At 36.1% G+C, this 21,678-nt stretch overlaps 1 protein-coding gene across 50 annotated transcripts in view; it reads left to right on the top strand.

The window, feature by feature from the left end:
• PPHLN1 (periphilin 1) overlaps positions 1-21,678 on the top strand; it is a 175,851-nt gene that overhangs the window by 112,030 nt on the left and 42,143 nt on the right. For 36 of the 50 annotated variants that reach the window (XR_015163753.1, XR_015163752.1, XR_015163758.1 and 33 more), the window contains one exon: positions 3,590-3,730. Coding sequence is in view for 43 of the 50 variants with exons in the window: in XM_086399859.1 (XP_086255985.1) it covers positions 3,590-3,730 (141 nt within the window). In the remaining 7 variants the exon portion in view is untranslated. Of the gene's footprint in view, positions 1-3,589; positions 3,731-6,701; positions 6,819-21,678 lie in introns of all 50 variants that reach the window. The other 14 variants (XR_015163755.1, XR_015163757.1, XR_015163756.1 and 11 more) reach the window with 1 other exon arrangement.

Below are 21,678 nucleotides of genomic sequence, written 5' to 3'. Positions count from 1 at the left end.
TGTACAACAACCAGCAATGACCAGCTTAGTGGCTGGACCGAAAAGAAGCTCCAAAGCACTTCCCAAAGGCAAGCTTGCACCCAAAAAAGGTCATGGTCACTGTTTGATGGTCTGCTGCTTGTCTGATCCACCACAGGTTTCTAAATTCTGGTGAAACCATTACATCTGAGAAGTATGCTTGGCAAATCAGTGAGATGCACCCAAAACTGCAATGCCTGCCACCAGCATCGGTCACCAGAATGGGCCCCATTCTCCTCTATGACAACACCTGACCGCACATTGCACTCCCAATGCTTCAAAAGTTGAACAAATTGGGCTACAAAGTTTTGCCTCATCTGCCATATTTACCTATCTCTTGCCAACTGACTACCATTCCTTCAACCATCTCGACAACTTTTGGCAGAGAAAATGCCTCTACTACTAGCAGGAGGCAGAAAATACTTTCCACAATATTGTAAAGTAAAATTAATTAATTTAAAAAATAAATAAAAAATAAAAATAAAACAAAACAAACCAAAAAAAGAAAATACTTTCCAAGAGTTCATCAAATCCTAAAGCTTCGTTTTTTATGCTACAGGAAACAAACTTATTTCTTGTTGGAAAAAATGTGTTGATTGTAGTGGTTCCTATTTTGATTAACAAAGATGTATTTGAGTCTAGTTATAATTATTTAAAATTCATGGTCTGAAAATGCAGTTAGTTTTGTACCAATCTAATATATTGATCCACTTAATGGTGCCCCACAAATCCCTTAGGCTCTGTTCAGTTTTCTTCAATGTTTTTTCTCCCTGTCATTCAGATGATAATTTCTGTTGTCCTAATTTTCAAGTTCACTGATTCTTTCTTCCTTTGAATCGCTCTAGTGCATTTTTGTTGTAATTATTGATCTTCTTAGCTCTGAAAAAAGTTTTTGTCCAGTAGATCTTCCATTAGGTCTTTTTCTTGAGTAGTTTCTGATGATTAATTCTTTGAATAAACCATACTTTGCTGATTCTTTGTATAATTTTTTTTGGTGCGCTTTGGGTGTTTGATTCAGGTAACTCTGACAAGTCATATTCTCCCTCTTTTCTAGGGCTTGCTGGGGTTTTTTTCAGTTGTTATTTGTTACCATTTTTTATTGTTGGCCACTGTTGCTGTACTGAGGATCAGCCTGAGGTGAAAACTTTTAAAGGCTTCTCAGTTCTTTCTGAGCTTTTCCCTTGGTATAACCCAGTTACTTTCTGTCTTCACCCTTGTATACACTTATTTTTAAATGAACAAACTTATCTTTAATGTCTGGCTCCCAAAAGAAGAAACATGAAAAATGGAGGGAGGTGGGTGGTAGGGTGCTTGGCCTTTATACACCCTGGAAGGCACTTCAGCCAAAGTAAGTGGGGCTTGCAACAATGGGGGAGGTACAGTAACAATGGCTGTTCACCTCTTTGCACCTCTTGATCAGAAGCAGGAATCAGTGATTGGAGGACAGTTAGTTCCTCGTTCTTTGGAGGATGGGGTGCTTTTTGCCCAACCTGACTCCCATAGGCTATGTGTTAAGCTGCTCTAGGAACATGTACACAGCTCACTGCCAAGTGGCTCAGAGTGGGACATGGCCAGCTGCTACTGTGCTGAGAGCTGAATGTAATCTCAGTTTATCTTCCTCTGCATGGGACAAGGCTTCAGCAGAGTCCAGAGTTTCATAGTACTTAAATCAGACAAATAATGCCAATATAGTTTTTGTGTAGGTTGGGAGACAGATTGCTAGTGCTTTCTACTCTGCTATCTTCTCAGAATCCTCTCCCCTTAAATGATTCATATACTTCAAATTTAAATCCCTTAAGATATGTAACTCAGACTTGTAAAAACCAGGTTTTTTAAAAAAGTAGATTATGCATACATGTGTCAGAAATTCAAATGGCATTGGAATAGGTACAGTTTCTTCTAAGTTATTCCTATTGAGACTGTCTCTTATCATTTTTTTCCCCAGAGATAATATCCTTATGGAAATAGTTTGTTCATATAAATGCATAAATGCATTAACACCCATATTTCTTTCTTCCCTTTTGTTTTTGACACAATTGGCTGTGTATTTATGGGGAATGACCTTTAGGCCTTGCCAGGAGGAAAGTTTGGATACATTAGGTAGTATATGTAGACTGGTGTTTTTTTTTTTTTTTTAATGATTTCTTAGTATTCCTTGGTTCTAGACAGTGCATAATTTATTTGATGAACATTTAGATTGTTTTCAACCACTTGCTATTGATGGCAGCCATATTGCAGTATTTATTGCACATGTTGTATCTGTAAATTAAGTTCTTAAAGGTGAAGTGCTGAGTGCAAAGGATATGTGGAACATTCTGATAAATACTGCCAAATTAATCTCTAAAAAGGTTGTGGCAGTGTACAACACACTAGGCATTGAAATGTGACTGCTCTTACTGATGAAAAATACCGCTAATTAGTATATATCTTGTGACTTTTTAAACCTACTGCTGTTTGTTGCTACTTCAGTTACAACAGCCATAAATTGTAATAAGTACAAGTTTCTTTTCTCCCTCACCTCCCACCCAACTAAATTATATTAACTCAAACTTTACTCTTTCCAAACTACTGCTTACTGCAACCTCCATGAAGGCAAGAACTTTTGTCTGTTCCATTCATTGATATATCCAGTGTTCATTGAGCTGTGCTTGGCATTTATCATAGAATAAATTTTTGAGTAAACTAATGAATAGTTTCTCTATTCATTACTTTATTCATTCCCTAATAGTTTTCCTTCATTTATTTAGTTTTTCTCTTTTCAACAAAAGTATTTTTAGACAATAAAATAATTGACCTTGGGCTTTTTGTGGGATTATTTACTCATTAATGAACTGTTGCAGTATTGTTGAAGTAATTATTACTGCTCGTTGGAGTTGTTTTCAGTTATTTCAGTAATTCATAGGCTATAGGAAGAATGGTGTTTTTAACTTCTGGAAGTAGAGCCCTTTTCCATGTTTCTGTTATTTGTTTATGTTTGTTCATACTTCTCTCTTCCAGTTGAACTTTGTTCTTCTGTGTTTCTTAAATAAGTTGCTTAAGAAATAGAGAACAAAACCTTCTAGCTCTGTCTTAATATAGTATGAAATATAATTTTGGAATGGAATAAGCCTAGAATCTTTGTCCTATGTAAAATTTAAAAAGTAGCCAGAATTTCCTCTTTAATCCTCCTCACATATCTTCATTATGTGTATGTGTGCTCAGTCGGGTCCAACTCTTTGTGACCCCATGGCCTGTAGGCTGCCAGGCTCCTTGTCCATGGAATTTTCCCAGCAAGAGTAATGGAATGGGTTATCATTTCCTACTCCAGGGAATCTTCCTGAGCCAGGGATTGAACCCACATCTCTTGCATCTTTAGCATTGGCAGGCGGATTTTTTTACCTCTGCACCACCTGGAAAGCTCTCGTATGTTCATTATGCATAACAAAATTAAAAGTGTTTCTTTTCTTATAACAGATCAAATTTAGTGTTTTTTTTTTGAGATAATCTGCTGGTTAGTGCTTATATGTAGTCATCTAAAATGCTGTATATGTCCTTTAAGAAAGTAATGAAAGATTTCTAATTTCTTCTAAAGGCGGGATCCACAGCACCATTGTTCATTGACCATCCAGTAGAACCTGAGTCAAATGCAACAGATGGCATAGAATTGTTCGAAGACAGTCAGCTAACCAGTCGCTCTAAAGCAATAGCAACAAAAACCAAAGAGATTGAACAGGTGAGAATCCAGTCTGCTTAAAGTACAAAATCTTTTGTTCATTTTGTACACAGTAGTTACAGTAAATATTTATTGAATAAATATGTTTCATTTTATCTTTTTTCATTTATGACCCTGAAATTACCATTTAAAAAATTCTAAAAAGTGTTCGATTTGATTTCACAGTAATTGTGATCAATTTTGTCTCCCACTCCTGCTTGCTTTTTTTTCTTTTAATAAAAAGCAAGCTTCTGTTTTAGAGAGTATTCTAGTTAGTGTGGAGCAATTAAAAAACTACTGAACTTAATAGAGATGAGTTGAAAGAAATACTAAATATACCAGAATGTTAGTGAATGTTATTTTTGAATACTGGAAATACAGATGTTTCTTAATGGTTTTCATTATACCTTTAATCGTTTTTCAAATATTAAATAAAAAGTAAAGGATAGGCATTTAAATCTAATTTTTAATGATATCACTTTGAAAACTCAGGATCTTATTTTTCATAGATTGAATAGATTGCTTAAGGAATCATCATAGGATAAAACCTTCCATCTATGTCTTAATACAGTGTGAAATATAATTTTGGAATGGAATAAGCCTAGAGGCTTTGTCTTTCCTAAGATTTAAAATGTAGCAGCCCTTTCCTCTTTAATCCTCCTCACATATGCTCATTATACATATAAAAGTTGAAAGTGTTTCAATATGGAAATATTACCTACCTTATAGGGTATTATCACTTTATGAGAATTAAATGTAGTAAATATAAAAGGACTTTATAAAATGTAATGTTGTACAGCTGTTTGTTTTTGATGTTGTTACTCTCTAATGGCTTGAATACATGTTATATTGTTATAGAATCTTCTAAAAACTATTGGCAGTTAAGAACAAAATTAAACCTTTTTGCAAGGTGCTGTCTATTTCCACATCAATTAGAATCTATTTCCTTTGGTTAAATACAAGATCTTATTTAAATCCTAGATATGATTTGTAGCGTATATTGATGCCAATCTAGTGCAAAAGATAAGAACCCAGATAGGAAATTTGTCAGTAAGCCAACAGAGTTTCAAAACAGAGTTAGTTAGCAATGTCGGATGCTTGGAGGAGTATAGGAAAATGGAGACTGAGAAAATCCTGTTTAACTTGGCTATATGAAAGGTAGTTTAGCACCTTTAAAGATATCAATTAAATGAGAGTAACATAGTTTTCTCACTAGGTGTATCTTCCAGCATAAATATGTATACCATTATTATTGTCTTTTTACTTTCACTTACTTTTCTTTTTAGCTTTTTCCCCCCTCTGCCATTTGACATATGTTTGCTTGTCTCCTTTACCATATGGAAACTTCATGAAAGCGAGGGCTTTGTTTTGTTCACTGCTTTATCTTCCATCATTACCCACGACAGTGATTGACACATAGTGGACTCACAAGAAATATTTGTTGTATGGATAGTCTCTTAGTTACTTGAAACGAGGCTGTATCTTAAACTGACCACTTAACAGTGTACCTATGCCCAGCACTTAGTAGTAAGTGCTTGATAAATGATTGTTAAATGAATTAATTACTTTCTTATTTTTCTTTTCTACCTGAATTGCAGTTCTTTAAAGGAAATTTTTCTTAAGAATATTACTGGTAGAAAAACTTGACTGACCTCCCTGTTAGAAGGGAGTATTGGGTTGTTGTTTTTTAATCTTTGTGCTATCTTCTCTTGTTATTAATCATAGTTGATCTGTTTGATCTTGACTACTCAGAGGTAGAGCCCAGCTTGGCAGCACACAAAATTTAGTATGAAACCAGTATATACTTTATAGATACCCATATATGGTTGACATGTAAGTATGACTATTTCTGTTTTCATCTGCCTATTGTTCAAACACATGAAAAATCTGATACTGAAGCATATTGTGCAAGGAGAGATGACCTAAAGAAAGAAAAAGGTCATTACTATATTCTGATCATTAGAGAAGTAAAACCATTATAAAATAAAGAATTTAATGATATTAGATATTGGAATGTAGCTACCATGTTTTGGCTAGGGTACTTTAGTTTTCATATATTGACAAGAAAATCAATCCAGAATTCCTCAAAAATGTCACAAAGCTAGGAAATAATAATACATAATTATTTTACAAATAATTATCTTAACATTATAGTGAAAATGAAAAAGTTAGTTTTAAGGGGGTTTGCTTCCCGTTTTTTCCATTTCCAAGTTTCGTGCATTTATTTTTAGAGATTAAAGAACAGATGGATAGGAATATTATAAAGGTTTTATATTTTTCCATATGCTTGAAATACTGCATGATTTACAGTATGAATAATAGCCTCCCCCAAAAGGGCCTGCATAGATGAGGCCAACAAATCAAGCTTAGAATAATGTAGGAATGTAAATGTTGGTGTTATAGCAGAGTTGCTTTTTCTCCTTGTATGTCTAGTACAGTATATTCTCATATAAAGATAAATATCCACGTATAATTTTTTGAAGGCTATAAATTAGGTCCTTCAGCCCTTGAATCCCAAGAAAGTCATTCACTTGAGGCAGTGTTGCAATATATAATAAGCTAAATCTTCAGGCTAAAATTTAATTCAAATGGCCTACAAATGTGGCTTATTTACTGTTTAAAGTCATGTATATGGAAACAGATTGGATCAGAATCACTTCAATAAGAGTGGATTTATGTTCTTTGCCATTTTATTGCCATCTCATTCTTGGGCATATAATAATTCAGTAGGATAGAGGTACAGGTGTCTTTTTAAAAAGCTTACAGCTTGTAATCATATGGCAGAGAATCACTGGTCTAAAATCTTTGAGCCAGAAGACCTCAGATTGTGTCTCTGAATATTGTGTTGCTAGAGATCATTTGAATCATCTCACTTTCACGTGAATGAATATCTTTTAGTGAATATGATTCATTCTCTTGCTCCAGCACATTTATCATCCTGATGCTTTGGATTCTGTGGTGTATCTTTTCCCCCTTATTTTTATTTCCCCAGATATCTCCTCTTAACCAATTTGGGCCACTGTTTACATTCAATTGCCGAAGTACTTTCCTAGGCTTCCTGGCTTCTGAGCTTTGAGGGGCAAACTTCAGAACTTCTTCAGTCATTATGGTAATTCCTAGAGAGATCTAACCTACAAAATTATAGGTGATTCATATTCTGGTTCAGGTGTTTACAATTTCATTAACCTCTTAATTGTAGTATATCCCACAAGCCCTCACATACCTACTATTAACTGAACTATTTGGTTTGAAAGTGCATCCTGCTGCTGCTGCTAAGTCACTTCAGTCATGTCCGACTCTGTGTGACCCCCTAGATGCCAGCCCACTAGGCTCCCCCGTCCCTGGGATTCTCCAGGCAAGAACACTGGAGTGGGTTGCCATTTCCTTCTCCAATGCATAAAAGTGAAAGTGAAGTCGCTCAGTCGTGTCCGACTCTTCTCGACCCCGTGGACTGCAGCCTACCAGGCTCCTCCGTCCATGGGATTTTCCAGGCAAGAGTACTGGAGTGGGATGCCATCACCTTCTCCAGAAAGTGCATCCTACTCCTTGCTTTATTACTAGTGAGGAATCTTGTCTTTTAACAAATTGTTATTTTGAATGAAGCACACAAATTGAAATCCCCTATTATTACATAACTTATTTGCTCTACTGTACCTTGAGGGATAAAACAATATTTACTCTTAACTCTTTGGAATTGTCTTATTTTAGATTTACAAAATCCCTCATATTTTGATAAAATTGTGCTTAGACATAGCCTCTCAGTGAGATCCTCTGTTTTCTTGGGATCCTGGCATATAATATTTAAGTCTACTTGTAATCCCACTGGCAAGATCGGACTTAGTTTCTTCTATCTTCCTCTTTCTTCAGATGGAATCCAGTGAGTATACACACGTGTGTATATACATGCATACAGACAAAAAGTGTGCATGTACATGGTTGACCTAGCAGATCATATGACTAAGAGTGTCTGGGTGGCTAAAATCCTCCTAAGGACACAGAAGGTTGTAGAGAAATAGGTACTTAATGAAGCAGTATAAGGATAGTGGGTGTATGAAGTGAAAGTGAAAGTCAGTGGTGCCTGACTCGTTGAGACCCCATGGACTGTATAGTCCATGAAATTCTCCAGGCCACGATACTGGAGTGGGTAGCCTTTCCCTTCTCCGGGGGATCTTCCCAATCTAGGGATTGAACCCAGGTTTCCCGCATTGCAAGCAGATTCTTTACCAGCTGAGCTATTGGAAGCTGAAGATTATTGAGTTCTTTTGCCATGCCAACTAGTCTTAAAAAAAAGAACGTTTCATCTCTTCACTCTCAAGGCACAGCGCTTATATCGTGATTCTCTGCCTTTATTGTACATGTAGGGGGCTTTTACAAAGAAGAGTTTCATGGATTTCAGCCATAAATATTCTGGTTAATAAGTTGTCAGAGCTTCTCAGACTTCAATGTATTGTAAATCACTGGGGGATCTTGTTAAGATACAGGTTTTCATTCAGTAGTTCTGGAATGGGGCTTGAGACGCAATGTCTGGCATTCTCCCAGGTGATGCTGATTTTACTAATAAGGAATTGAAAGGAAGTGACTGTATTTTCGTAAGTTCTTTCATAGTTTCTGGGCGTCTCTGATGGCTCAGTGGTAAAGAATCTCCCTGCAATTCAGGAGATGCACGTTCGATCCTGGATTGGGAAGATCTCCTGCAGGAGATCTTGTTTTCTTGCCTGGAAAATCCCATGGACAGAGGAGCCTGGTGGGCTACAGTTCATAGGGTTGCAAAGAGTCAGACATGACTGCAGCAACTTAGCATGCACACATAGCTTCTAATGTGCTGAAAATGATTAATTACCACCTTTTATGTAAGATGTTTTATACTGTTTTTCAATTGTGGTATAATTAACATGCAATATAATGTGTAGACCTTAAGTATTCAGTTGGATAAGTTGTAACACTTTCTTAATATCACCCAAAACAAATACTAATGAAAGTTTTTTCTATTCAGATATGCAGTTGATTATATTGACAGCAATAAGGTTTATTTAGGAACTAAAGTTATGGTTATATATCAAAAGCATGTCCTTTGGCTTAGTTTAAATATTGTCCAACCCATCTATTGAAAAATGTATTTTAAGTGATAAAATACACAAGGATAAAATTCAAAAGGCACAAGAGATTATGCAGTGAAAAACAAGTTTCCTTTTCACCTGTAATTTTTAGCCGCCCAGTTTCTTTTCTCAGTGTATAGATAAATTGGTAAGTGATATATATGTATATGTGTATACAGAGTTTATATACAGTATTTGTGTATGTGTGTGTACATGTATACATACCCAGTGTGTATGCACATATGTATATACATACACACACACAACTGGAACATGTTTGATTCAGATGAGTGGAGATAAAAGTTGGTGTGTGTGTCTCTATACTTTTTCTTTAAATACCATAGCATACTGTCCACCCTGTTCAGTATTTTTTAGTGACTATTCTATATCAGTATATATATATAACTAGTCCCTTATTAACAGACATTTATAATCCCTTGGAAACCATGTTACAAAGTATAGATCCTCTGGTTTCTACACATTAAAAAGTATATATGTGTATGTTTAAAATAAACAGTACTACATTTAAAATGAACAGTTTGGGGTGTGGAACAGTTGCATTAATACTGTGAGTATCATATTCTGTGTTTAGGTCTTGTGGGGTGCTGTGCAGGTTTTAATAATTGCATAGGAGATCAGCAGCATATCTGTTTAATTCTCATGGTTCTGTTGGCTTGCCAAGTTTGAGAATAACTGTAATATGTGAGTTTGCAGAGAATCTGAACTTCTTCCTTGTACCAACCTTTGTCAGCCTTTCTTAAAGTATGTTAGTAGATACAATTAATAATATCTAAGCCAGTCTAATTGTGGGGATGTATAAAGAATATTGATAATATTCTTTAAATGCATTATTCATGGTATTCCTCAGTTTGCAGAAAATCACCATTTGTAAGGGGGACAAGGCTATCTCATCTTTCTGCTTGTTTGTTGGATAATTTAAAAAGAGAACAAGTACATGAAAGCAAATTCATTTTTAAGATCTCTGGCTATTTCAGGATACTACTTAATAATATAAAGCTGTTTTATGAAAAAGCTGATTATTCCTACCTATAAGTAAGTCTTTCTATTAACAGAATGGTTGATTATATATTTATTTGATAACTTACAGTTAAAATGTACACATGAATAATTTAAGATCCAGAGAGGGTACCAATCTAATGTTCTAAAGCAGAGAGTACTCAGAGACTATTGATAGAGGGGATTGCTTATTTTTCTTCTTTCCTTCTTTTAACTTTCAAAGACTTAAAACATTTGTTTTAGTAAAAATATTATTTTTTATACTCAGTCATATCTATGCCAACCTTGTTATATGGAGGAAATGTTATTTCTTAGCCATGTAGGAGCCACTTTAATAAAAATCAAGTTCAGAAATCATTTTGTTGCCTATGTAGGTCATTAGTGTTACAGGTTAATACAATTTTACTCTCAGTCTAGATCAATCTACTTAATATATGGTTTTTATTTTAATTTAAATTCTACATGTCAACCATTTTTTGAACGTATAGGCAGCTCACTACTTTCCTTCATTTTCTTCCTCAAAATAAGTAGTTAGACTGAATAATCTCAGTTCAATTCAGTTCAGTCGCTCAGTCATGTCCGACTCTTTGTGACCCATGAATCGCAGCATGCCAGGCCTCCCTGTCCATTACCAACTCCCAGAGTTCACTCAAACTCACGTCCATTGAATCAGTGATGCCATCTAGCCATCTCATCCTCTGTCGTCCCCTTCTCCTGCCCCCAATCCCTCCCAGCATCAGGGTCTTTTCCAGTGAGTCAACTCTTCGCATGAGATGGCCAAAGTACTGGAGTTTCAGCTTCAGCATCATTCCTTCCAAAGAACACCCATGGCTGATCTTTAGAATGGACTGGTTGGATCTCCTTGCAGTCCAAGGGACTCTCAAGAGTCTTCTCCAACACCACAGTTCAAAAGCATCAGTTCTTCGGCGCTCAGCTTTCTTCACAGTCCAACTCTCACATCCATACATGACCACAGGAAAAACCATAGCCTTGACTAGACAGACCTTTGTTGGCAAAGTAATATCTCTGCTTTTTAATATTCTGTCTAGGCTGATCATAACTTTCCTTCCAAGGAGTAAGCATCTTTTAATTTCATGGCTGCAGTCGCCATCTGCAGTGATTTTGGAGCTCAAAAAAACCAAGTCTGACACTGTTTCCACTGTTTCCCCATCTATTTCCCATGAAGTGATGGGACCGGATGCCATGATCTTCGTTTTCTGAATGTTGAGCTTTAAGCCAACTTTTTCACTCTCCTTTTTCACTTTCATCAAGAGGCTTTTTAGTTCCTCTTCACTTTCTGCCATAAGGGTGGTGTCATCTGCATGTCTGAGGTTATTGATATTTCTCCTGGCAATCTTGATTCCAGCTTGTGCTTCTTCCAGCCCAGCGTTTCTCATGATGTACTCTGCATATAAGTGAAATAAACAGGGTGACAATATACAGCCTTGATGGACTCCTTTTCCTATTTGAAACCAGTCTGTTGTTCCATGTCCAGTTCTAACTGTTGCTTCCTGACCTGCATATAGGTTTCTCAAGAGGCAGGTCAGGTGGTCTGGTATTCCCATCTCTTTCAGAATTTTCCACAGTTTATTGTGATCCACACAGTCAAAGGCTTTGGTGTAGTCAATAAAGCAGAAATAGATGTTTTTCTGGAACTCTCTTGCTTTTTCCATGATGCAGCGGATGTTGGCAATTTGATCTCTGGTTCTTCTGCCTTTTCTAAATCCAGCTTGAACATCTGGAAGTTCACGGTTTACGTACTGCTGAAGCCTGGCTTGGAGAATTTTGAGCATTACTTTACTAGCGTGTGAGATGAGTGCAATTATGCAGTAGTTTGAGCATTCATTGGCATTGCCTTTCTTTGGGATTGGAATGAAAACTGACCTTTTCCAGTCCTGTGGCCACTGCTGAGTTTTCCAAATTTGCTGGCATATTGAGTGCAGCACTTTCACAGCATCATCTTTCAGGATTTGAAATAGCTTAATTGGAATTCCATCACCTCCACTAGCTTTGTTTGTAGTGATGCTTCCTAAGGCCCACTTGACTTCACATTCCAGGATGTCTGGCTCTAGGTGAGTGATCACATCATTGTGATTATCTTGGTTGTGAAGATCTTTTTTGTATCATTCTTCTGTGTATTCTTGCCACATCTTCTTAATATCTTCTGCTTCTGTTAGGTCCATACCATTTCTCTTCTTTATTGAGCCCATCTTTGCACAAAATGTCCCCTTGGTATCTCTAATTTTCTTGAAGAGATCTCTAGTCTTTCCCATTCTATTGTTTTCCTCTATTTCTTTGCATTGGTCGCTGAGGAAGACTTTATCTCTCCTTGCTCTTCTTTGGAAGTCTGCATTCAGATGCTTATATCTTTCCTTTTCTCCTTTGCTTTTCGGTTCTCTTCTTTTCACAGCTATTTGTAAGGCCTCCCCAGACAGCCATTTTTCTTTTTTGCATTTCTTTTCCATGGGGCTGGTCTTGATCCATGTCTCCTGTACAATGTCATGAACCTCAGTCCATAGTTCATCAGGCACTCTATCTGTCAGATCTAGTCCCTTAAATCTATTTCTCACTTCCACTGTAAAATCATAAGGGATTTGATTTAGGTCATACCCGAATGGTCTAGTAGTTTTCTGCATTTTCTTCAATTTAAGTATGAATTTGGCAATAAGGAGTTCATGATCTGAGCCACATCAGCCTCTGGTCTTGTTTTTGCTGACTGTATAGAGCTTCTCCATCTTTGGCTGCAAAGAATATAATCAGTCTGATTTTGGTGTTGACCATCTGGTGATGTCCATGTATAGAGTCTTCTCTTGTGTTGTTGGAAGAGGGTGTTTGCTATGACCAGGGCGTTCTCTTTGCGAAACTCTATTAGTCTTTGCCCTGCTTCATTCCGTACTCCAAGGCCAAATTTGCCTGTTACTCCAGGTGTTTCTTGACTTCCTACTTTTGCATTCCAGTCCCCTATAATGAAAAGGACATCTTTTTTGGGTGTTAGTTCTAAAGGGTCTTGTAGGTCTTCATAGAACCATTCAGCTTCAGCTTCTTCAGTGTTACTGATTGGGGCATAGGCTTGGATTACCGTGATACTGAATGGTTTGCCTTGGAAACGAACAGAGATCATTCTGTCGTTTTTGAGATTGCATCCAAGTACTGCATTTCAGACTCTTTTGTTGACCGTAATCGGTACTCCATGTCTTCTGAGGGATTCCTGCCCACAGTAGTAGATATAATGATCATCTGAGTTAAATCACCCATTCCAGTCCATTTTAGTTTGCTAATTCCTAGAATGTCTTTGTTCACTCCTGCCATCTTCTGTTTGACCACTTCCAATTTGCCTTGATTCATGGACCTGACATTCCAGATTCCTGTGCAATATTGCTCTTTACAGCATCGGACCTTGCTTCTATCCCCAGTCCCATCCACAGCTGGGTATTGTTTTTGCTTTGGCTCCATCCCTTCATTCTTTCTGGAGTTATTTCTCCACTGATCTCCAGTAGCATATTGGGCACCTACTGACCTGAGGAGTTCCTCTTTCAGTATCCTATCATTTTGCCTTTTCATACTGTTCATGGGGTTCTCAAGGCAAGAATACTGAAGTGGTTTGCCATTCCCTTCTCCAGTGGACCACATTCTGTCAGACTTCTCCACCATGACCCGCCCATCTTGGATTGCCCCACAGGGCATGGCTTAGGTTCATTGAGTTAGACGAGGCTGTGGTCCTAGTGTGATCAGATTGACGTTTTCTGTGAGTATGGTTTCAGTGTGTCTGCCCTCTGATGCCCTCTCGCAACACCTACCGTCTTACTTGGGTTTCTCTTATTTGGGCGTGGGGTATCTCTTCACGGCTGCTCCAGGAAAGCGCAGCTGCTGCTCCTTACCTTGGACGAGGGGCATCTCCTCACGGCCGCCCCTCCTCACCTTGAACATGGAGTAGCTCCTCTTGGCCCTCCTGCGCCCGTGCAGCCGCCACTTCCTGGACGTGGGGTTGCTCCTCTCGGCTGCCGCCCCTGACCTCTTATATTTGGTCTCTTCCTAATCTAAATTGTATTAAAATTAAAGGCTAAATAGTGCTTCTTTTGTACATACTATTATGTGAGTACATAAAAAAGCTAATTTCAGATTTAACCCTAGAAAATTTAGGTGTTGATTGTTTTTTAAGCCTCTTAATGACAGAGGACATAGAGTACTTACATTAAAATGCTTTCCAAAAACTCAAATATTTGTCATTGCTATGCATCAGTCAGTGATCAATTGGTACATGTTGAGATAATGAATTGTGCAGTTAGTGTTTTCTTTGTAAATAACATACTCCATTTAATCACTGTCTGCCTATGGCCATCCTCTTTTTACTTAGAGTGTCTCGTTTCAGGCACCATCTCTCTGTATAGCTGATTCTTCACAGTCCTCTCACCAGCTCTTGCTCTTGTGCTCTCAGTATAAAATAGAATATTTTTGTTTCACTTTTAAAGTGAAAAGGCTTGAAAATTAATCAAATGTACCATCTTTCTAAAAGGTTCACTAGATTGGGAGACATGGAAAAGAGTCACTTTTTAACACTTGATGGGTTAAAATTTAATTGTTTCAAACAGAGGCAACTCTATCTTGTGTATGCATGATCTAAGCATTTTATACCCTACATAACAGAAACATTCTTTGTTTTTGTTTTTGTTTTTTTCAGAGCAAGTAACGAACTTTGTAAAAGTGCAGCTCTCGTCACTATCTTGTCTAGACATCAAGTCTACCCTACTGTATTTAACAGTCTGTTATTACCAACCACTTATTCGGACTTAACATATATACAGATTTAGTAACATACACTCATTTGAGATCTACCTCTGAAAAATTTCTTATTCCCAAAACACATTGAAAATAAATTGTTTATTTTGGCTAAATTTCAGAGCTTTTGGAAAGTTAGTTTATCAGTCAGATTATGTTCATCTGCTTACTGTAGACACTTGTTGCTGAAACATTAAGTGTAAAGTTTTCACTTAAAGGGTGTAGGTATGTTAGTTGCTCAGTCGTATCTGACTCTTTGGGACCCCATGGACTGTAGCCTGCCAGACTCCTTTGTCCATGGGATCTCCAGGCAAGAATATCGGAGTGGGTTGCCATTTACATCTCCATGGAATCTTCCCAACCCAGGGATCAAACCCAGGTCTCCTGCATTGCAGGCAAATGCTTTACTGTACTATCTACGCCATGAGGGAGTTTTATCTGAAAGCTGTCTCAGAAGGTAATTTGTATCATGTTTGATATGTCAAAGCCAAGTGTCTCCACCTCTATGTTTAATGAAAAGTAAGGTATTTATACCTGATATAAATCCGTAAATATAGAGATGGGGTCTGTTAAGGTACTATTTTTATATAAAATATAAAATTTGGACAGTACAGATACCAAGTCTTATAAAACCCATATAAAATATTGTAAGTACCAGAGGAGATGTGACCATCCTGGACCGTATCCCTGGGATTGTCATCATTTAAACAAAAGTACCCAATACAAGTATTCCCCATGGCATAAGCCCATGCATGAGCTTCCTTCTCTTACCTCCTTTGTTTCCTGTCACCCAGTGTTAGATAAGGATTTTTGCTAGTGGTTCCAAATTAGTGTCACTTGCTCTTCAGTTCCTCTCTTGTAAGTTGACAATTTTACTTAGTCTCTGAGTACTTCACATTAGGCACATTTCCAACGTGACAGAAAATGCTGGATGCTTCCATTTAGTGCTTTAACATCTTAGAGCCTTTTCCTCATTTGTTAAATGAGATTAGTTTCTTGTTTTCCTGCTGAATTAATAAGTTTTTGTGGCTCAGCTGGTAAAGAATCTGCCTGCAGTGCGAGAGACCTGGGTTGGGAAGATCGCCTGGAGAAGGGAAGAGCTACCCACTCCAGTATTGTGGCCTGGAGAATTCCATGGACTGTATAGTGCATGGGGTCACAAAGAGTCAGACAGGACTGCATGACTTTCCATGTCACTTTCCATGTGAAAGCCCTTTATGTGTTGGAAATCACAAATGGTTATTGTTGTTTAGTATTACTTTGTCCTTTTGCAACCTTGAAATACTGACTACTTTCACATTACCTCTTAGGAATATTTTATAGCAAGTTTCCTGTATAACTTTAACTCTGAGAGGCTGTTTTCTCATCGGTGTGAGGATTTGGGCTGTTTACCTTTTGCCCTTTTATTCTGTTTTGTTTTGGGGAGCTTTCCCCTTTATTTGTTAAAAATGAAATGTGAAAACTTTAATATGAAATATTTTGTTTATTTTGGAGGGCTTTTTAATTTTCCTTTCACATTTTCCATTTGGCTTGCTTTTTTAAAATCTCACTAACCTTATCTATTTTTCTAGACATAAGAAGTACCATAAAAGATTAATGTTTCCTTCTTAGAATTCCCTGCTTTCCCTCCCCATTCCTAAAACATAAATTGTTCTTATATTTCCTCCTTCATTTGTCATCCCTTATTTTTAAGATGTGATCCCTCCTATAACATCTGCTGTCTTCTCTTAACTGTTGTTTAATTCAGGTATTGTGCAAGGAGATAACAAATTTGTCTGTTTTAAACATTCATTTGCTGAGTACAATATTAGTTAATTGATATTTTCAATTCATTTAGAGAAGGTGTTTTAAAAGTTGCGCTAAGATAACCTTACGTTTCTACTTAAAGATAATTTGAAAATAAGCATTAGAAATGAGCCGATGTTGGGCGTCACTTACATTGTTATCTTGGTTTTCCCCTTATTCTTCCTCTTTTTAAAATTTTGCTTTTAAAGAAAATAGTACAGGAAATTGGATAATACATTGTATATCATTTCTATTTTATTTCTATTTATTTATTTGAATTTGCCAGAAGAGTTTCTCCAAATATTTAGAGATTTTTTTTGTCTACCTCAGAACTGAATCCCTCAGTTATCTGAAATGGGGGAGAAATGAGTAGTTTGGCATCATTCAATTTTCTGGTTAGCTGATGTTCAGTTATGTTAAACTCTTGCTATGATTCCTAATGTGCTCTACTTTAATGATGTATAACACATGTACAGAAAGAGTGTTCGAAACAATTGTTAGCCTAAATGACTTCTCACAAAGCAGACACTAGTGAAAACTGCCATTTAAGGAAAGAAATAGAGATTACCAGCACCCCAGGAGTTCCTTCGTACATCCTCCCTAATCACTACCCCCCCTTCCCAAAGTAACCAGTATATTGATTGCTAACACTGTAGTATAGTTTTATCTGTTTCTGAGCTTTACATAAATAGAATTCTACAGTATATGTTATTTTGTGCTTAATGTCTTGTTCAGCATTGTGTTTGTGAGTTTCATTGATATTATTATTTGTAATGTAGCTCCTTTTGGTTTTGATTTGCATTTCCCTGATTACAGATGATGGTGAGGATATTTTCATATAGTTATTGGCCCGTGGATTTCCTCTTTTTTAAAGTACCTGTTGAGATTCTTGCTGTTTTCCTGTTGAATTCTTTTTTTTTTTTTTTTTTTTTTGACTAATTTGTAGAAGTTCTTTATATATTCTGAATATAAGCCCTTTGTTAGTTACATGTGTTGCAGATATCTTTTCCCATTTTGTGGCTTGCTTTTTCATTCTTTTGATGTCTTTGGAGGAATAAAAATTCTTACTTTTAATCTAGTCCAGACTTTTTAGTCTTTTTCTAAAACTAAATAAAAGCAGTATCTTTTGTCTGCTATTTAAGATATGTTTCTCTTTTATTACCTTCTAGAAGCTTTTCTGTTTTGTCCTTTACATTGAGTTACAATCCATCTGAAAGTGGTTTTATGTATAGTGTATGTTAAGTGTAGCTGGGGTCAAGTTTCATTGCTTTCCACGTGGATATCCATTTGACCGTGAAGTATCTCTTGGACAGACCGTATGTCCCTCACTGTTCTGCACTGACACCTGTGTAGTAAGTCAGGTGTCCATATATGTGTGAATCTGTTTATGGTCTCTTTTTTATTCCATTGGTCTGTTGATGCTTGCAGCAGTACCACTGTGTCATTACTGGAGAATTATAATAAGTTTTGATATCCAGTAGAGCTAATTCTCCCTGTTTTGTTTGTTTGTTTGTTTTTCCTCATGGGTACCTGTACTTGGAACTGTGAATTTCTGTAGAAACTTTAGAATTGGTTTCTTAAGTTCTCAGGTATAAAAGACAAAGCCTGTTGGGATCCACACTCAGCATTTCTCAAGAGGTTGCAGTCAAACTGATAACAAACAGTGTAGTTTCTCAAGATGTGACTGGAGTAGGAAGATCCACTTCCAAGTTCACTCATGTAGGCTTGGCATGAGTTTCAGTTCCTTATGTGGAATTATGGCCTCCCCTAGAGCTAGTGACCCAAGAGTGAGAGAAGAAAAGTAATACTTTGCTACCTTCTTTGTTCTGTTCACATACTGTCTGTCACTTCTACTTTGTTCTGTTGATTGGAAGTTGAGTCACTAGTCTTTTTCAAAGAACCAGCTTTTGGTTTTGTTCATTTTTTTTCTTGTTTTGATTTATATTTCATTATGTTCTGCCTTTATTGGTTTTTTTCTTCTATATTTTTTGGTTAGATTGGTATTGAAAAAATTTTTAACTAGATACTTATTGATTTGTAGCTTTTCTTTTAGCCTATGAATTCCCTCTCAACATGACATTAACTCACCTTCCAAAGTTTGATGTTTATTGTCATGCAGTTTAGAATGTTTTCCTAATGTTCCGTGGAGTTTTCTTATTTAGAGTTATTTAGACTATTTCTTAGTTTCTGAACTTATGGCAATTTTGTGGATTTAAAAAAAAACAAACATTTCAAATTCAAAACCACTGTAGTCAGTAGTCAGAAAACATATTCTTTAGGATTTTGGTCCTGTGAAATTTGTTGTAACTTACAGTGTGTCTATACACATAGTCAGTTTTTCTGAATGTTCTGTGTACTTGAAAAGAAGGTGTATTTTTTCTTTGTTGAGTTCATTGTTTTATTAGTATGTCAGTTAGCTAGTTTATCATTATGTCAATCATATATCCTTATTGATTTTGCTTGTCTTAACAGTTTCTGAAAGAGTTGTGTCAAACCTTCAATACGTTTGTGGATTCTCATATCTCTTTTAAATGTTTCTATTCCTTTTATATATTAAGGCTATGATGTAAATTCAGAGAAGGCAAATTGCATATAAGTTTAGAATTACTTTAAATCTTTATGAAGTAGTGCCCTTAATTTCGAACGTCTCATGTTTATCTACGTTAGTTTTGGTATGTAATCTTTTTTTATCATGTTACTTTTATCTTGTATTCAAGAGAAATAACTTTCTCTTATAAGCAACATATATGCTAAGTCACTTCAGTCGTGTCCAACTCTGTGCGACCCCATAGACGGCAGCCCACCAGGCTCCCCCGTCCCTGGGATTCTCCAGACAAGAACACTGGAGTGGGCTGCTATTTCCTTCTCCAATGCATGAAAGTGAAAAGTCAAAGTGAAGTCGCTCAGTCGTATCCGACTCCTAGCGACCCCATGGACTGCAGCCTAACAGGCTCCTCCGTCCATGGGATTTTCCAAGCAAGAGTACTGGAGTGGGGTGCCATTGCCTTCTCCGAAACATATATAGTTGAGTTTTGAAAAATTCATTTTGATATATATTTTTTACTTGAATCATTTCCATTTACTGTAGTTGCTGATATATTTATGTTTAGTAGTTCTTATTTCATAGTCCTTTTTCCTTTCTTTGGAATGTTTAAATTTATTCACCTCCCATTTTCTTTGTAGTTGTACATTCTTTTACACTATACATCCTTGACTTATTGAAGTCTAATATAAAATAGTACTGTTTACTTCTTCATGATCAGTGAAGGCATCTTAGAGTACTTGAACTCCACTGAACTTCCTCTTGATTGATTTGACTTAGTTAGTATCTTACTCCCATATGTATTTTAAATCCCACCAGATACTTAATAGTATTTTATGCAGTTAATGTTCATTTAGTATTTACCCTTTTGTTATTTTCATTGCTTCTTACATCTCCAACTTCCATCAAGGATCATTTTCTTCTACCTGAAGAACAATGACTCAATAGTTTCTAGTGCTCACACTTCTGTATACTTAGTAGAAGGATTTGTGGAGCATTACTGCAGTGCAGCTGCAGTATTTTAGAAGTCAGAGTAGTGTAGGAACTGTGAATTAGGGGATTTGGCTTGAATCCCAGTCGATCCAATTGCTGTGCTTATTTGGAAAAGTCAGCTTTTTTTCCTCAATACTTTCTTGGGGATGGTGATATTCCCACTTCATAGTAAAGGTAGAATTAAATGAGCATATTTATTTAAGTTGCTTAGTGTATTGTCAGTATCAACATGACTGCTGTTGTTGCTTTGTACCATTCTTTATGGTAGATGAAAAAAGTGTTAAATCTTGTGTGCTTACAAGAACAAAATACCCATAATTTCAAATAGAAAAAGATGAAAGAAAAATTAAGAAAATGAAAGAGATGAAGAAAGTCTACCTATGTCCAACTGGAGTACATAAAAATAGAAATTGAGGATACATACCCAGACTCTGACCAGGTAACTTATAAATCACACTGAAAAATAATCTGTTCCTTTGGTAGTCTTGTATATTAAATTATAACCTTTGTGGATGGGTTGAAATTATAATTAATGGCATTGAAGTCAAGGAGGACAAAAATGACCCCTCCTGTCGCTTTCATCTAGTGAGTCTCTCTTACTAGAATTTGTTCTTACATAAAAATATTTTCCATTCCATTTTTTTTAATGATTGTAATTGTGAAAGAGGCTGGAGTGTCGTGTAAAGCAAAAGTATAAAAAATATTAAATTCATCGGCTTTTTAGTTGAAACCAGGTATTAAGGGAGGGCAGGTTGTTTGCAGCATGTTTATGTTTCTCAGTTTTGTTTTATTTATGCTAAAACTTTATTCACTGAATTCATCAGTTGCACAGCCAACTGTTGTTTGCCTGTAAATGTTACACAGCCAAAAGTTAGTAACATCTTTTCCTCCTACTCACAGTTAGCATATGTTCAACCAGGGTGCTGTTTATCTTTTAAATAGGCTAAAAGGATAGTTAGCAATTAATCACCTTTGTAACATCCAGAGTTCCTTGCCTACAGTAGATTCACAGTAATTTAATAGTTGAATGAATGAAACTAGAAGCATTGCCATATAGTTTTTTTCTGCCATTTTAGCTTCAGGAGTCTTTCACTTCAAGAGATTGGGAGCTAAAGGAAGAAAGAAAACCATCTTCATTCATTTTGTTGAAAAAATACAGACAGATTTCGTTGGTTTTCATATACTATAATCCTCTATGAGAGGATTTCTTATACATTTATTACTTGTGACTAAAATATATATACTAGAAGATTGATATAAAAACTATTATTAATGTGAAAAAATAGATCTTTACAACAGTCTGTGAAGGGACAAGGAAGAGATTTTTATCCTAAAATTTATTTAAGTACAGTTTCACTGTAATGTGTCTAGATATGGATGTTTTTAAAATTTGTTCTGTGTAAGATAATTTATGCTTTCTGAGGATTTACATTTTTCATTAGAGCTAGAAAATTATAAATTGTTAACTCTCTGAATTTTGAGTATCCTCTGTTTCTATTTTTATGTACTGCAGTTGGACGTAGGTAGACTTTTTTCATCCCATATTTTATTTCTCTTAAATTTTTCCTTCATCTTGTCTATCTTTTTCTAGTAGCTATTATGGGTATTTTGTTCAGTTAATAATATAGGTTATTACTTACAACCTCTAAGTCTTCAGTTGTATCTAATTTGTCATTCAGCCTATCCATTGAGTTCTTAATTTCAGTTAATATTTTCTACTTTTAGAAGTTCAATTTGATTTTTTTTAATATATTTTCCTA

The sequence above is a fragment of the Bos grunniens genome, chromosome 5 (genome assembly GCF_055505025.1).
Source record: "Bos grunniens cultivar Pamir isolate PY7600 chromosome 5, Bosgru_T2T1.0, whole genome shotgun sequence".
Lineage (NCBI taxonomy): Eukaryota > Metazoa > Chordata > Mammalia > Artiodactyla > Bovidae > Bos > Bos grunniens.
The sequence above is the reverse complement of the archived record's forward strand: the minus strand, read 5'-3'. Positions and strand labels throughout refer to the sequence as shown.